The sequence below is a fragment of the Neovison vison genome, chromosome 7 (assembly GCF_020171115.1).
Source record: "Neovison vison isolate M4711 chromosome 7, ASM_NN_V1, whole genome shotgun sequence".
Lineage (NCBI taxonomy): Eukaryota > Metazoa > Chordata > Mammalia > Carnivora > Mustelidae > Neogale > Neogale vison.
In genome coordinates, this window is record NC_058097.1 from 43,330,639 (window position 1) to 43,349,180 (window position 18,542).

Sequence of the window (18,542 nt, forward strand, 5' to 3'; positions counted from 1 at the left end):
GACTATTACTTCCAACTACTACTTTTCTGGAAATATTTTTGATAAAATAGTTCAGCATCTGATAGGGCATAGGGATCCATCATAATATTTTTTTCTATGGGCACAGGCTTCCTGTAGCCCATTAATTCTAAGAAATAACTATAAAAAACTCCATTAAGACAAGACATCCATATTGCCACTGCTTATCATTAAGATTTTATATGCTATCTATCTTCTTTTTTAAGGCATAAAAATTACAAATAAAGCTAAAGCCCCTTTTGATCAACACTTTCAAACCTAATCTCTTGCCAGAGACAATACTAACAATAATTTGGTATGTACCCTTCTAGTCTATTTTACATACATACATATTTCAATACTAAAAACATATTTCAATACTAAAAACTGTTCATGATTTAACTCCAGTTTACATGAATGTCATTATTTAATGTTTCATTTGGGGATTTTTTTTTTCACTCTACACTGTTTTACATAACTATCTATGTTACAAAATACAGATCTAGTCTTTTACTTTTAACGGCTGTATACTATTCCATCACTCGACTGTATCACACTTTATTTATCCATTACCCCATCAGTATTTAGCTTGTTTTCAATTTATATATATATTTCTTATGGGTGTTTTTTCTTTAGAATGAACATACAGAAATGGAACTGCAGAGTCTTTCCATCTTTTAAAAAATGTTTCCCTGCCTCAAAGTCATAGACAACATCCTGTATTTCCTTCCAAGAACTTCAGTTTGCCTTTCAGATTCCAGTGTTTAAATCCTTTGGAATTCTGTTTCTTTATACATAGAAGGTTGCATGTAGTTATTTTCTCCCTAATATGGAGAACCAAATACTTCAACAAATTTTATTGGCTGTTTCATTTCTCTACTGATTCATGATATCATGTCTACTAATACACCAAATTCATGTATATTCACTGATTTCTAGGCATTCTATTCTGTAAAATCTGTTTATTTACCTATTTATGCTCTAATATAAGACACTATTTAACAACCACAACTTTTGTGTAGTATATGGTAGAAGATGTGTCCTGTCTCCTCCTTTTCAAAATTGTCTTGGCAATCCAGGGACTTCCATTTCACATGAATTTTAGAATTATTTTGCAAAGATCCTAGAAAATTCATGTTAGATGTTTGGAACTATATAAGGTCTATAAATTAATTCTGGGAGAACTGATATTTTTATGATATTGGGTTTTTCCATCTGTATATATGGTATTTCTCTCAATTTATTCAAGTCTTATGCCCTTCAATGAAGCTTTACAATTTTTCCATAAAGATCTTGTTCATTTTTTTGAGTTTATGCCAGTAAGTTTCAAAAGCAAAGCATGGGTTGAATTTAAGAAAAGACCTTTCCCTCATTTAGTACACTCGGCGTTTCTCACCTGTATGCCCTCTCTTATGTATAGAAAGGGATGCTCTTTGAGAGAATGCTTTCCCACATTCATTACATTCAAAAGGTTTCTCACCGGTATGACTTCTCATATGTATAATAAGTAATGAGCATTGAGAGAAGGCTTTTCCACATTTATTACATTCGTACGGTTTCTCCCCTGTATGACTTCTCACATGAAGAGTAAGAGATGAGATTCGAGAAAAGGCTTTACCACATTCATTACATTTAAACGGTTTCTCTCCAGTATGAATTTTTTCATGCTCAAGGAGATTTTGTCTCTGACTGAAAGCTTTTCCACATTGATTACAATTATAGGGTTTTTCTCCAGTATGAATTTTCTCATGTTCGGTGAGATTTGATTTCTGACTAAAGGCTTTCCCACATACTGTACATGCATAAGGTTTCTCACCAGTATGAATTCTCTGGTGTCTAATGAGGTTTGACATCTGAATAAAAGCTTTCCCACATTCATTACATTCATATGGTTTCTCTCCAGTATGAATTTTCTGATGTGTAATGAGATTTTCTTTCCTGCTGAAGGCTTTTCCACACTCGTTACATTCATAGGGTTTCTCAGCTGTATGATTTCTCATATGTACAGTAAGGGATGAACTTTGAGAGAATGCTTTCCCACATTCACTACACACATAGGGTTTCTCACCTGTATGACTTCTCATATGTATAATAAATACTGAGCATTGAGAGAAGGCTTTTCCACATTTATTACATTTATAGGGCTTCTCCCCTGTGTGACTTCTCATGTGTAGAGTAACAGATGACATTCGAGAAAAGGCTCTACCACATTCATTACATGCATAAGGTTTCTCCCCAGTATGAATTTTCTCATGCTCAATAAGGTTTTGCTTCTGGCTGAAGGATTTTCCACATTCTTTACATTCATAGGGTTTTTCTCCAGTATGAATTCTCTCATGTTCAATAAGATTTGATTTTTGACTGAAGGCTTTCCAACAGTCCTTACATGCATAAGGTTTCTCCCCTGTATGAATTCTCTGGTGTCTAATAAGGTTTGACATCTGAATGAAAGCTTTTCCACATTCATTACACTTATATGGTTTTTCCCCAGTATGAATTTTTTGATGTGTAATAAGATTTTCCTTCCTGCTGAAGGCTTTTCCACATTCCTTACACTCATAGGGTTTCTCTCCAGCATGAATTCTTTCATGTCTGATGAGGTCAAATTTATGACTGAAGTCTTGTCCACACTGATTACACTTAAAGGGGGTTAGAGCATGGGATGAGCAGTGGTAAAAAGGCTTCCCATACTTATTATAGTCATAGTTTTTCTCTCTTACACAATTCTTCTCATAAGTAAGTAAATCTAAATTATGTTCCAAACCCTTATCAAGTGAGTCACAGTCAAAGAAGTTTTGTCTTGAAGTAAGAATATCTGAGCTCAAAGGAAATATTTTTGTAACTCTTTTACATTCAATGACATTTTCCTTAATCAGAGTTTTCTTGGAGATGGATGTGACTTTCCTCACAAGTGTTTCCTGTCGCTTCTTGCTCTGTTCATCAACTTCCCAAACTTCTAAAATGGAGGACCAAAGATTATTACTTTTGAATTTTTCTGCTACTACACTATTAATAATATTTCAGAAATTTGCTCTTATAAGAATTGATTTTTTATGTTGATTCTAGTTTCCCAATATGAAAGAAATCCAAAGTGCAAATTACCCTAGTTTCTAAGTTTTAAGAGGTTAACTGCTATAGAAAATATTTTGGAGAGAAAACTGACATTGATAGGCCTAAATAGCTTTGACTGCTTTTAAAAGTATGCTTATACAATGCAGAAATCAGTAACATGAACAGAATAATTAAAATGAAAAGGGTGACCATATAAATGGATAGGGAGTCAAAATGATCAGAGGATAAAATTAACACTGTGGTTAAACACAGTAGATTGAATGTATATGTTTATTTCTCCTCTTCCCTTAAATTCCATTAAAATGACAGTAAAGAAAATAAAAGGTCAAACCCACAACAACAAAGGAAATAGGGGTGTAAAGAAGGGTGAACAAGAAATTTCAACCAAAGAACAGAGATGAAAGGGATAAAAGGAACTATTAACTAATGGAAGAGCTAAGTTAACATAAAAGAAGTTAAAGTACATAAAAATGAAAATCTCAAACAACATACTGATTTAGCCACAAAACAAAAGAAAAGCTAACAAATTAGAGGATTCAGGTACTCAAAAGGTACAGGAAAGATGTCTGAAGAGGATTAATTTAAGGTCTGAATAGGAAACACTTATACTTTCTAGGCAAATATTTCAGACTTGCCTAAGTTAACATCTTTCCAACCTCATTCTATGTTTTTCCAACCTGCAAAGGGTGAGTTATAACTGTATTTCCTAGACATACTTGCATGTAGGGTTCTGGATGTGATTTAGATTATCATCATACAATTTTTTAATTCAGAAATGAATTAAAAGTAGAAATAAAATAGGCATTTTACCTAAATATTATAGGAGAAGTGGTAGGGTTCTGAAGCTCATGGTTATAGAAGCATTTCCCTGGTTCAATCAGAAACCATTTTTTTTTTCTTAAAGATTTTATTTATTTGAGAGAAAGAGAACACGAGCAGGTTGGGGGGGGAGGGCAGGTAGAGAGAAAAGCAGACTCCCCACTGAGCAGGGAGCCAGATGTGGGGCTTGACTCCAGGACCTGGGATCATGACCTGAGCCTAAGGCAGATGCATAACTGACTGAGCCACCCAGGGGCCCCCTATTTTTTTTTTCTTTTTTTAAAGTAAGCTCTATTCCCAATGTGGAGCTTAAACCCGGAGATCAAAAGTTGCATGCTCCATCAACTGAGCCAGCCAGGTGCCCCATCAGAAGTAATTTCTTGATCATGGGGGAAAAGAAACTCACTTAGCAGCGTACTCTCTGATATAATGCTGTAACTCATTCCTAAAAGCTTAGTCAGTCCTCTCAAAGGTTTTCTAGGACATTTAATACCTTCATGTAAATCCCTTCCTTCTTAAATTAGCTGCTAATAAGCTCTTTGTAACTGCATCTTTACCATTACCTCCCCACCCTCCACACACAACCCACACAGGAAGTGGCTATGTATCCATCATCTGAGCAGGAAAAGGAAGGCTTACCTCTTTAGAGAAAATGAACTATACATGCTCTAAACTTAGCAGATGTAAAGGGAGGCTCATACTAAAAAACTAGGAATTATGGGGGCACCTGGGTGGCTTAGTGGGTTAAGCCTCTGCCTTCGGCCTAGGTTATGATCTCAGGGTCCTGGGATGGAGCCCCACATCAGGATCCCTGCTCAGCGGGGAGCCTGATTCCCCCTCTCTCTGCCTGCTGCTCTGCCTACTTGTGATCTCTCTGTCAAATAAATAAATAAAATCTTAAAAAAAAAAAGCACTACGGATTACGTAAACTCGTCATATTGAGTGGTATGCTTTCTACTGCTTGCCCCTCATGAATGCTGGCATTTACCTCCAGATAGGAGATGAGAAGATTAAAAACAAAAGACCCACAAAACTGGAGCTCTAGAACTGGCATTTGCAGCTCCACAAAAAAACTCCTAGGTTCTACTAAAAGAGCATCAAAAATTTGTTAGATTTTTAGAATTTCTTTTTTATCCTTTCATTCATCAAAATGAGGAAAACTAGTAACACTGATGAATTCCCTATTTAAACAAAGACTTGAGTCTCATTAAAATTAAATACATATAGAAAACAAAGCAAACAGAAAAATTAGGCAAGTAGTAACTCCAGGAATGACAAAAATCTGTATAAGGATATGTAATTAATAGTCATTTCTTGGCTCAGTATAACAGTATGTCAATCAAAAGAACAAAGTAAACAGTGAAAGCCAATTTGGCCACAAATTGTGATACATCTATATCCAGAGAAAAAGGAAAGGGGAAGTGGTGGTGTAGGAGTACTAAACCTCATCTTTCATTAATATCAAGTTGATGATAGTTAGGAATTACCAATCAGCAGCATATTCAGAGAATAATAGCTTCCATCCTATCTCTGAAACAATGATTCTTCTTCCACTGCCTGACATGTAAGCATTTTTATTAATTTTGGGGTTAGTCTCATATTCTTTTAAAATACATATATTAAATATATATGTATATGTGTGTGGATATATATATATGCATATATATATATCCACACACATATGCCTCTCCCACTCATTATAAAAAAGCATATCCTAAATGCTGCTCTACACACTGATTTTTTTCCACTTATATATCCTGAGTGGAAGCATGACATCTTTGACTTGTTTTATAGTCACTGGAATCATTTAGGTGTTTTACATAACAAAAAAGTTAAATCAAAAAAAGAGGAAAAAAACCCCAAAATAACTCTTAAAAATTGAAAACGAATAGAAATGGGTAAATCTACATATGAAGTTAGGACCATAATCATTCAAGTGACTTCAAACACAGTAATTTGACTATATCCTAAAGGAGAAAAAAATACAACCAAAGAAACCTTAAACTACATCCAGCAGTCTCCCCCAACCCGACCCCCGATTTATATATTTATTTTAGAGAGAGAGAAGAGTGCTCATGTGCGCAGGGGAGGGGCAAAGGGAGAGGAAGAGAGAATCTCAAGCCAGACTCTACACTGAGAACAGAGCCCACATGGGGTTCCATCTCACAACCCTGAGATCAACACCTGAGCTGAAACCAATAGTGGGCTTCTTAACTGACTGTGCCACTCAGGCACTCCAGTAGTCTTTCTCATTATTAGTAAAATTGGTATTATTGCTAATTTGGAACTAACTAGCTAACTAACTGAATATATATATATATATACATACATATATATATTGAGAGAGAGAGAGAGAAATATCAGTTTGGGTCCACAAGGGATATTCGGCAATGTCTGAAAGATCTGGAGACATTTTTGGCTGTTACAACTCAATGAAGTGGGGAAAAAGGGGATTGATGCTCCCAGCACCAAATAAAGTAGAAGACATAGAGGCTGCTAAACATTCTACACCTTATATAAAGATCCTACAATGCACAGGATAGTGCCCTACAGCAAAGAATGATCTGAACCAAAATGTCAGCAATGCCAAGGTTGAGAAATACATATGTACTAAGCAAATAAATATTTTAATGCAGTAAGGAGCCAGGATTTTCAGTATAAATGATATAAAAACAAAACAAAAAAGGTAAGTAACAACCCCTACACTCTTTAATTTGAATTGGCCATATCAATATAACTACATTTTTTTCTTTCTAAAAAGTGTGTTTTCCTAGCTTTGTCCACTTACAAACTCTATAAGCAATGACAGCCTAGTACTAATGAGTAACCATTGTGTCCAGATTGTGGTCTCCGAATAATTTCCCACTAAAGGAAGCAGGAGTTTCTAGAGAAATAGCTATTTTATGTCTGGAGCAGGAAATTTATAAAATTAGCTAAAGAATCCTCTGGCTAATGATATGACAATTTGAACATTAAAATAAATATTATATTGTTAATAATATAGACTTATTAATAAATAACACATATAAAATATATCTAAAACATAATTTACATATTTTATAAATACATAAGCATATTTTTAAATGTTTTCCATATATATCATTTATATGTGCTGAATAATATTTATTTTGATGCTCATTATATAAATTTATAATGATTTAACTTGGCAAACTGGAGAATGCTAGGACACCAATCATTCTCAAAGGTTTTAAAGGGGGATGCCTGGGTGGCTCAGTCAGTTAAGTGTCTGACTCTTGGTCTCAGCTCAGGTTTTTTTTTTTTTTTTTAAAGATTTTATTTATTTATTTGACAGAGAGATCACAAGTAGACAGAGAGGCAGGCAGAAAGACAGGAGGAAGCAGGCTCCCCGCTGAGCAGAGAGCCCGATGTGGGGCTCGATCCCAGGACCCCCGAGATCATGACCTGAGCAGAAGGCAGCAGCTTAACCCACTGAGCCACCCAGGCGCCCCTCAGCTCAGGTTTTGATCTCAGGGTTGTGAGTTCAAGCCTCATGTTGGGCTCCATGCTGGGAATGGAGACTACTTGAAAAAAAAATGTTTTTGAAGGAAAGGAGTCAAGTATTTTTCTTTCCTGCCCTGCAAAAACTATATTTCAGAGTAATCAAACAGTTACTGACAAAGGTTTTTTTTTTTTTAAGGTTTTTTTTGTTTGTTTGTTTATGTAATCTCTACATCCAGTGTGGGACTTGAACTCACAACCCCCAAATCAAGAGTTGCACACTCCACTGATGGAGCCAGTCAGGCACCCGTTGAGCTCTTTTTTATGGGAGAATTTCAGCTAATAAAAGCAGAAGGAACCTCTAATAAAATATTGGATCTAGCCAAAGATTACCAATGGCTGCTAAAAGCCTTAAATGAAAAGTTAATAAGAATCTTTAAAATAGATGGATTCTGATTCATAATACATGAATCTATTCATCAGTTTTTAAAAAATATTTTATTTATTTATTTGACAGAGACCACAACTAGGCAGAGAGGCAGGCAGAGAGAGAGGAGGAAGCAGGCTCCCTACTGAGCAGAAAGCCTGATGTGGAGCTTGATCCCAGGCCTCTGAGATCATGACCTGAGCTGAAGGCAGAGGCTTTAACCCACTGAGCCACCCAGTCGCCCCATCTATTCATCAATTTTAAAAAAGATTTTATTTATTTACTTTGAGAGAGAAACAGAGTGAGAGCAAGGGGAGGGGCAGAGGGAGAGGAGAGAGAGAATCTCAAGCAGACTCCATGCTTAGTGTGGAGCCCCAGCTGGGTCTTGATCCAGCACCCCATGTTTTTTACATTCTTTTTTTTTTTTTAAAGATTTTATTTATTTATTTGAGAGAGAGAGACAGTGAGAGAGAGCACGAGCGAGGAGAAGGTCAGAGAGCGAAGCAGACTCCCCATGGAGCTGGGAGCCTGATGCGGGGACTCGATCCCCGGACTCCAGGATCACGCCCTGAGCCGAAGGCAGTCGTCCAACCAACTGCGCCACCCAGGCGTCCCTGTTTTTTACATTCTTAAAGGGTTGTTGAGAAAGAGAACATGAGACTGAGACCTTATCTGGCCCTCAAGCCTATTTATTATCTGGCCTTCTAAAGAGAAAAATTGCTGACCCTTGTTTTAAAAGACAAATGACCTGGATTCTACACAAATAAAATATGTGGGGAAAAACGGGTTGGGAGGAAGGGGGAGGAGAAACACTTATGAATTAGAACAGACCTAAGAGATGTATCAACCAAATGCAATGTGTTAATCTTTATTTAGATCCTGAATCAAATAATCCAACTATAACAATAAATTCTTGAGACAACTGAGGAAATAGGAACAGAGACTAAATATCAGATGATATAAGAAACTATTATTAATGTTATTAGGTGTGATAATAATATTGTAAATATTTAAATAATTTCACCTGTTAGAGATACCTACAATGGTATTTAAAGGTGAAATGTAAAATAGTTCAGCAAACAAAACTAAAACAAAACTGGGGAAGACAGATAAACCAGTCTGGCAAAATGCTGATCACTGCTGAAGCTAAGTAATGAATACCATGAGGATTCCTTATACTCTATTTTTGAATGTCTGAAAATGACTACAATAAAATTCTTAAAGTACTTATTTAGAAACAAAGATCAATACTAAAAGAAATAGCTAAGTAAGCTGAAATGAAAATAATGGCCTAAATGGGGGCACCTGGGTGGCTCAGTGAGTTAAGCCTCTGCCTTTGGCTCAGGTCATGATCTCGGGGTCCTGGGATCGAGCCCTGCAACAGGTTCTCTGCTTGACGGGGAGCCTGCTCCCCATACCCCCGCCTGCCTGTCTGCCTACTGGTGATCTCTCTCTCTCTGACAAATAAATAAAATCTTAAAAAAATATATCACAGCATTATCCCACCAACACATGTATTTAAAAAAAAAATTGCCTAAATGAGGTGAAACATGAGGTCAGATGAAGGGACTGTCATAAGCCTTGTATTTCTGTTTTTAAGAAGTACATGTATTGGGGCACCTGAGTGGCTCAGTGGGTTAAAGCCTCTGCCTTCAGCTCAGGTCATGATCCCAGGGTCCTGGGATCGAGCCCCGCATCGGACTCTCTGCTCAGCAGGGAGCCTGCTTCCTTCTCTCTCTCTGCCTGCCTCTCTGCCTACTTGTGATCTCTGTCTGTCGAATAAATAAAATCTTAAAAAAAAAAAAGAAGTACATGTATTACTTTGAGAAAAATTAAAAATATATATTAAAAAGGAAAGAAATAATATAAAAAGAAAATAATAACGGTAACATAGAAGCAAATTATAACCCAAGTTCTCATTACTTTTGCATAGATTAACTGCCATATGATCCTAGGAAATTTAGCACTCGTCTAATCTGCAGATGACAAGTATACCAATTTTCGTAAAGTTTTAATTCCTTTATTTCTGTATAAAAACACTTGAAGCTTAGGCTATCCAAACTAAATCCAGCCCCAAACTGGTAATAATGATGGAGACAGCTTCAATTTTCAATTTAATTGTAAGTCATTCTCATATGTGTTTAAAGAACAAGGCATATAAGTAAATATCCAATGAAAAGATCACAAGGCAAGTCATCTTTGTTCAATATCTGATGCACTGCATTGTGCTAATAGCAGGTACTATCATTTTATCCTGTGTTCATTTCTCGATGCTGAAACTGTCCTTACCAGCAAATCCTGCTGTGTTTTGCTTTTATTCTTTCTTCATGGAGGACATACTGTTACCCAAAATAATATTCTTTTCTACATTATTAGCTCTATAATGGCTTCTCTAGATTCAACTGTGGGTAACTTAGAATTCAGATAATTAGATATTTTTTAATCTTTATATTCAGTTATCTTCCAACTCCCTGCCTGTAAACTACTGTTGTAATCTGTCACCATATATAAGGTAAAATTACAGCTCTAGTTCAGTGATTAAAAAAGGGAAAAAATCTTTTTAAAAAATAAAAAAGGGAAAAAATTGAACTAAATTATCAACAAAATTTAAAAATACAAAAGAGGGCATGAAGGTTGGCAAAGTTCAGACTTCTCTGGCTCTCTACACTAGATAATCCAGCCTCCATTTCACTAATTCCTTAAGGTCTCCCCTTTTCCAATTCAGGCTATGCTTCAAATTTTACCCCATGAACATGTCATGCTAATTTTACTCTCTAAACTTTTATGTTTTGCTTTTATTTTAATGTTATGGTTTTCTCATTTTTATTTTTTTTAGAGTGTGTGTGTGTGGGTACGAGTGGGGGTGAGGGAAAGGGAGCGAATCTATGGTTATACGCCCAGCATGAGCCCATCAAGGGGCTCAATGTGGCGCTCTATCTTAGGACTCTGAGATCATGACCTGAGGTGGAATCAAGTTGACCCTTGGGGCGCCTGGGTGGCTCAGTGGGTTAAGCCTCTGCCTTCAGCTCAGTGGGAAGCCTGCTTCCCCTTCTCTCTCTGCCTGCCTCTCTGCCAACTTGTGATTTCTCTCTGTCAAATAAATAAATAAATAAATAAAATCTTAAAAAAAAAAAAAGTTGGATACTTAACCGAGCCACCCAGGCACCCTCATTCTTCTCATTTTTAAAAATAAGTCTAAAGAATCTACAAATCTTACAAGAAAACAGCTTTAATGTCAAGGTTGCTTAAACATTTTTTTTCATAAACTTCCTCAAACTGATTCTTCCTTCTATAGCCCTTCTCTTAAAACTTTTAAGGTATTTTCTGTCTGAGTCTTTCATTTGCTAAATAAATGCTTCACATGCAATTTAAGATTTCAACAATATCTTATGTGGCTCTGCCCTGTCTTTTTATTCTGACCTGAAATCCTCTACATTTACTTGGAAGGTCTTCAAATAAATATTTTATTTATTTATTTATTTATATTTTAAAGATTTATTATTTAAGATTTTATTTATTTATTTGACACAGAGAGACAGTGAGAGAGGGAATATAAGCAGAGGGAGTGGGAGAGGGAAAAGTAGGCTTCCCACTGAGCAGGGAGCCCAATGTGCGGCTCGATCCCAGGACCCTGGGATCATAACCTGAGTCGAAGGCAGATGCTTAATGACTGAGCCACCTAGGTGCCACTGTTTTAAAGATTTATTTAATTTATCTGAGAGAGTGAGTGAGCACAGAGCAGGAGGAGGGGCAGAGGGAGATGGAATCACAAGTAGACTCCCTGCTGAGCATGAGCCCCAGGCAGGGCTCAATCTCATGACCCTGAGATCATGACCTGACCTGAAATCAAGAGTGGGGCACTCAACAAACTGAGCTACCCAGGAACTCCAAATAAATATTGTATTTATTTATTTATTTATTTTAAAAGATTTTTATTTTTTTATTTGACAGACAGAAATCACAAGTAGGCAGAGAGGCAGGCAGAGGGAGAAAGGAGAAAGCAGGCTCCCTGCTGAGCAGAGAGCCCGATGCGGGGCTTGATCCCAGAACCCTGGGATCATGACCTGAGGCTAATGCAGAGGCTTTAACCCAGTGAGCCACCCAGGCGCCCCCCAAATAAATATTTTAAAACAACAAAAGCAATAAGAAAAATTTCTCCAAATATAGCTCTACACCAACCAATTTATGAATCATTACATGAAGAATAAGATAGTCTTTCTTTGGTAGATTAAACCTCAGAAATCAAGTATGAAAATATATATAAGCAGTAGATTTTAAGACTCCAAATCACTCTGGTATATAAACTAGAAAGTTAGCTCAAAGATGAAGGCAGATCTATAATGGCTAGAAGTGTTGGGGACCATTTTTTAAAAAAAAGATTTTATTTATTTATTTGACAGACAGAGATCATAAGTAGGCAGAGAGCCAGGCAGATAGATAGAGGGGGAAGCAGACTCCCTGCTGAACAGAGAGCCCGATGTGCGGCTCAATCCCAGGACCCTGAGGTCATGACCTGAGCCAAAGGCAGAGGCTTAACCCACTGAGCCACCCAGGTGCCCCAGTGTTGGGGGCCATTTGTTAGAAATTGAGCTCCAAGATAATAACAGAGCCAGAAAAGGTAAGAACCCTCATCATTAAAGGCAAAGATGTGAAGCTTTTCACAATATTAGAGACATTAAATGTTGCCATTTCTGTAGTTAAATACTGATTTAAAAAGACATGAACACACCTATGTCATGAAGGTACAAAAAGGATAAAGGATCTATATGTAATTTATAATGACTCTGGATAATGTCCAGTGAGGGCCGAAAAAAGAAGTAATATAAAAGACATTTCCTAAAGGAACAGGAAATAAACAATAAACAGGAACTAAGGCGATATCAGAATCCTTTAGACAGGACAAAAAGAAAGATATTTCCAAGAAGGGAGATCCACATGATCAAATATAGCATTGAGAACTTCCCATTTCAATATGGTGAAATTTAACATCACTGTCTCCTCTCCTCTCTCTCTGCAAAAGTGAAGAAGAAAACAAAAAGACAATGTGTCTTGAACTAAAAGGTTGCTAAATGCCAATTCTAGAAAATAAAGAGCAGAGGATAAATTGGACCAGGTAGTAAAGAAACTCAAGAGACAGTGGCTGTTCTTTCTTATCTCGACAGAAAACACAGTGAACAGAGTTCCCCCAAAATAGAAGGCACACTCTGTGGGCAGAATGAACTAGTTATTTTTTGCAACAGTGGGATCTAGATGTGTGGACACTGGTGGCAGGAACATGATAGCCTTCATCTGGCCCTGTCAAATGGTAGGGAAGACAGGGCTAAATAAGAAGATGCAAATAGCCATGATTCTTACATAAGCAGTCTGCTGGCATAGGAGAGTAGAAAGGACACTTCACGCTGGAGGAGGCATGCAACTGATAATGTCTGATTTGGAAGAAGTAAAGGGCAAACCAATTCTCAATACAAAACTCTTTTTTTTTTTTAAAGATTTTATTTATTTATTTGACAGAGAGAGAGAGAGATCACAAGTAGGCAGAGGCAGGCAGAGAGACGGGGGGAAGCAGGCTCCCCGCTGAGCAGAGAGCCCGATGCGGGGCTCGATCCCAGGACCCTGAGATCATGACCTGAGCCGAAGGCAGCGGCTTAACCCACTGAGCCACCCAGGCGCCCCTCAATACAAAACTCTTAATGCTAAAGTAGGTTGATATGAGTGACAAGGGCTTCCTATTCACTCAGAGCATTTTTCTGGCCAATTTTCAACACTCTTTTATAAATAGTTGGTCCAGCAAGAAGTAACCTCATTTAAAGATAAGTAGTGGTGATTATAAAAGCAATCTGCATAAGCTCTATGCAATAATGCTAACTAGAACCAAAAAAACATGAATATACAAATCAAAATGAAAAACTGATAATCATTTGATCAATAGGACTCAAACTTCCTAAAGTTTTAAAGAAAAAAAAAACTATGGGCATCCAAGGCAAACAAATCAAGTCACCTATGAGGGGAACCAATCAGTTTTCAGAAGTCTCCAAGCAATATTCAAAGCCAGGAGACAGTAGAGGATTATCTAAAGTCTTCAGAGAACTGTCTACAAAGAAAGCAGTCTAGAAAAAAAGTATGACTTAAGAATTTTATACACAGTCAAATAATAAAGGGTAAGAAAAAATATGTGTTTTCTTACATGCAAAAACTGAGGGACTTTAGTTCCCACTAAATTTATAAGTTCCATGAGGACAGGACTTTGTTTTGTAGGGTGTTATATGTTCATGCTCCAAATAGTATTTTATCTTTATTGTTACAACTATAAATGTGGTTTTCTTTCCTTTATATCTTCTACTTGGTTGTTGAAGTATATATGAAACCTGCTGATTTTTATTTGTTAACTTGTATCTTACCATCTCACTGGATTCTTTTACTGTTTGCTATACTTTTTCCGTTGATTCTCTTGTGTTTTTCAGGGATACAATTTTATCTTAAAATAAAGATGACTTTATAGATTCCTTTCCAATTGACAGAAAGCACAGTGCTGAAAGCAGAAACAGCAAGTACAGTACTGATTTTTTTTCTCTTATCTAATACTTAGGTATAAACTTCAGAAATATACAAAAGCTATAAAGGGAAAACTTGGAAAGCATTTCTGAAGGATACAAAGTAGATTTGAAGTGGCGGGGGGGGGGTGGGAGGTTGGGGTACCAGGTGGTGGGTATTATGGAGGGCACGGCTTGCATGGAGCACTGGGTGTGGTGAAAAAATAATGAATACTATTTTTCTGAAAATAAATAAATTGAGAAAACAAAACAAACAAAACAAAAAAAAAGTAGATTTGAAAGAAGACAGAGCAAGTTCTTTAACAGAAAAATCTCAACATTCTAAAGATGTCAAATTTCCAAAAGTTGGGGCACCTGGGTGGCTCAGTGGGTTAAAGCCTCTGCCTTCAGCCCAGGTCATGATCCTAGGGTCCTGGGATTAAGCCCCACATCGGGCTCTCTGCTCAATGGGGAGCCTGCTTCTCCCTCTCTCTCTGCCTGCCTCTCTGCCTACTTGTGATCTCTGTAAAAAAAAAAATTCCAAAAGTTTATTTATGTATCTAATACATTCCCAATAAAAAGTCCAATAGGTTTTTCTCTGGAAATAGAGAGTTGTATCTAAAATTCATATGGTAGGGGTACCTGGGTGGCTCAGTGGGTTAAGCCTCTGACTTCAGCTCCAGTCATTATCTCAGAGTCCTGGGATTGAGCCCACATCGGGCTCTCTGCTCAACAGGGAGCCTGCTTCCCCCTCTCTCTCTGCCTACCTCTTTGCCTACTTGTGATCTCTCTGTCAAATAAATAAATAAAACTCTTTAAAATTCATATGGTAAAATAATACTAATCAAAAAGAGCCGGCACAACTCTGAGAAAGAAGTGTATGCAACTGGGAAAGAAAGGTATTTGGTGTCAAGGATAAGGCAGAGACTTATTTTTTAATGTAAGAGACTTATTTTTTAATGTATCTTTTGGATTATTTATGTTCTTTAACCGTGTGTGTGTATGTGTGTGTGTGTGTGTGTGTGTGTGTATTTTAGAGTGAGCAAGTAGGTGGAGGACGAGCAGAGGGAAAGGGAGAGAAAGAATCTCAAGCAATCTCCAATGAACCCAACACAGGGCTTGATCTCATGATCCTGAGATAATGGCCAGAGCCAAAATTAAGAGTCAGATGCTCAGTTAACGAGTCAGTTAAGGAACTGAGCCAACCAGGTGCCCTGAAGGGTGCATATTTACATTAAAAAAATTAATGTAATGGAAGATGGGAATAAGTAGGAATAGGGCACCAATTTCTAATCCAGAAACTTAGATTAGAGGGTTGTGAAGATGGGATGTGAGGGTTGTGAAGTACAATGGAAACTGTGAGTACTGTTACAGAATACATGTTTATAGCTTTTCAAAATGGAAAGAAACTGAATGAAATCTAAGTGTGAAACAAATATACTTTTAAAATACTACACTTCTGGGCCCTGGGTGGCTCAGCTGGTTAAGCAACTGACTTCAGCTGAGGTCATGATCCAGGAGTCCCGGGATCGAGTCCCATATTGGGCTCCCAGCTCCATGGGGAATAGCTTTCTCCCTCTGATTTTCTCCCCTCTCATGCTCCCTCTCAAATAAATAAAAAAAATCTTAAAAAAGGGGGGGGAGGGGCGCCTGGGTATCTCAGTGGGTTAAAGCCTCTGCCTTTGGCTCAGGTCATAATCCCAGGGTTCTGGGATTGAGTCCCGCATGGGGCTCTCTGCTCCTCGGGGAGCCTGCTTCCTCCTCTCTCTCTGCCTGCCTCTCTGCCTACTTGTGATCTCTGTCAAATAAATAAATAAAATATTTAAAAAAATAAAATAATACATATCTGTGAAATACTGAATGCATAAGGAAATAAAACTAAAACTATGAGCACTAAGGAAAAAGAGAGATCACAGTGAAAGAAAATAATCTTGAAAGTAAGGTCATAAATGAGTTAGAGAAGGCTGGCATCCTGAATTCAGCTGGGATTACCAATCCTTTAAAATCTGGAAAAGGAAGATAACTCCAGTATAGGAAGTGGAATCTGGAAATATATCTAGAAACGTCACAGGAATTCAATCCATTTATACTATTTGTCACCCTAGAACACTAGGGCCTTTAAGAAAATCTTGGAAAATGTAAAATGGTATCAACCACATGAACTACTGTCATGTGGCTTTCTCATTCAGAGCTGCCTTTTTACTTATTCACCTGGACAGTGCCTTCCAAGCATTTCCTCCTCTACCACCCATGGTTCCTCTTCGTGCTCCAACTTGAAGATCACATCTGGTTTGGTGACTTGATAACCTATTACAGGAAACAGCAAAAGACTTGGATGTTAATGCTGGGGACCACCATCCATACCTTGGGCTGAGTCTTAGGGGCTTGAGGGCCTATGAAGGATGAAGACAAAGGAATTTCAAAAGTAAGACAAAGTAATCAAGCTTTACCCTGAAGAGGAGTACACATAATCATGTGAAGTCAAGGAAGGGTAAATTCACCTGGCAAGTTAAAAGTCTTCATACACTTCGAAAATGGAAAGGAATTCCATTAAAAATTATAAAACTACCCTTACCAACTGTGACTAGGTTGCTATAGTTCTCTAGCATTACATCCCGATACAAGTTCCTCTGAGCAGGTTTCATTTGCTGCCATTCCTCCTGGGTGAGGTCCACAGCAACATCCTTAAATGTCACCGTTTCCTGTAAAAACCAATCCTAATTAATATGAAGTTATCAAACTTCAATGCAGTGGTGAAAGTATGTAAGAACTCATGTACATCATGAACTCAGGGATCAGAGTTCATTACAAACTGTATAGGAAGTCTTCATATTTACCTAACCTTATTTTACAGTGTGAGGGAAAACAAACCATAATAGAAATATCCTGTAAGATGTTGACTATTGAGGGGTGCCTGGGTGGCTCAGTGGGTTAAAGCCTCTGCCTTCGGCTCGGGTCATGATCCCGGTGTCCTGGGATCGAGCCCCACATTGGGCTTTCTGCTCGGCAGGGAGTCTGCTTCCTCCTCTCTCTCTGCCTACTTGTGATCTCTCTCTGTCAAATAAATAAATAAAATCTTTAAAAAAAAAGATGTTGATTATTGAGTTAGCAAACTTAAACATTCATCATCTATTACGCAGGAAAACTAAACATAGTGGTCACTGATCTGTACTGGTCTGTGATGGAAGTGAAAGAGTTAGACATGACTCACAGGTAACTGTCTCAGAACCTGTCCAAATGAAAATGTGAGCCAGTGAGAAAGGGAGCATGGAGAAAATGGGGATGGAAGAGAAATAAGGCAGGAGGAATGAGGAGAGGTATGAAAATCTGAATATCCTGGGCGCCTTGGTGGCTCAGTTGGTTGAGCATCTGCCTTCGGCTCAGGTCATGATCCTAGTCCTGGGATCGAGTTCTGCATCAGGCTCCCTGTTCCGTGGGAAGCCTGCTTCTCCCTCTGCCTCTACCTCTCTCTGTCTGTCATGAATAAAAGAAAAAAAATCTTAAAAAAAGGAAAATATGAATTTGCAAAATTTGAAATTCCTATGGAACTTCTGGATGGAAATGTCCACTACATAGTTAAGAGGTATAAAGAAAGATGAGAATTAGCTATCAACCTAAAATTGAGAGCTGAATTCATGACTAAAGGATAGGAATAATTGTAGAGAACATACATAGTGGATAAAGGTCCAAGGACAGAATCAATAGTTAGGCATCAGGGAAAGGGAATCAGGTTTTTGTTTCTTATTTGTTTTATTTACAGAGGATGACAATTAAAACCATGACAGCAATGTAACAAAAGCCAAGAAACTAATAAATTTCTGGAAAAGAACATTACTTGATCACATCATATCCAACTCTTTCCCCCACTTAAAAACTTCAATATTCATGTTAGGAAGTAAGGAAAAAATATTTATCTGTAAAGGCTCTAAGATAAAAAAGCACCCACATATCCCACATTTGGGAGAATTTATTCAAGAAACAGTACTGATAAGATAAACAAAATGGGAAATACAAATGAAAATCCCCAAACACTTGATTGCAATTAGTGTTTCTTTTTTTTTTTTTTGAAGATTTTATTTATTTATTAAAGTGAGAGCGCATATGTGCACATGAGCTGGAGGAGGGGCAGAAGGAGAAGCAGACTTCCTACTGAGCAGGGAGCCGACATGGGGCTCCATCCCAGGGCCCTGGGATCATAACTTGAGCCAAAGTCAGACCTTAACTGACTGAGGCATGCA

The 18,542-nt window shown here is 37.5% G+C and overlaps 1 protein-coding gene across 8 annotated transcripts in view; it reads right to left on the reverse strand.

The window, feature by feature from the left end:
- The window catches only part of ZNF568 (zinc finger protein 568), a 69,931-nt gene that overhangs the window by 41,858 nt on the left and 9,531 nt on the right, over nt 1–18,542 (reverse strand). For 5 of the 8 annotated variants that reach the window (XM_044256424.1, XM_044256425.1, XM_044256423.1 and 2 more), the window contains 2 exons: nt 16,880–17,006; nt 16,516–16,611 (listed from right to left, as the gene is read on the reverse strand). In XM_044256424.1, coding sequence (XP_044112359.1) covers nt 16,516–16,611; nt 16,880–17,006 — 223 coding nt within the window. Of the gene's footprint in view, nt 1–944; nt 2,954–16,515; nt 16,612–16,879; nt 17,007–18,542 lie in introns of those variants that run through there. The other 3 variants (XM_044256431.1, XM_044256428.1, XM_044256427.1) reach the window with 3 other exon arrangements.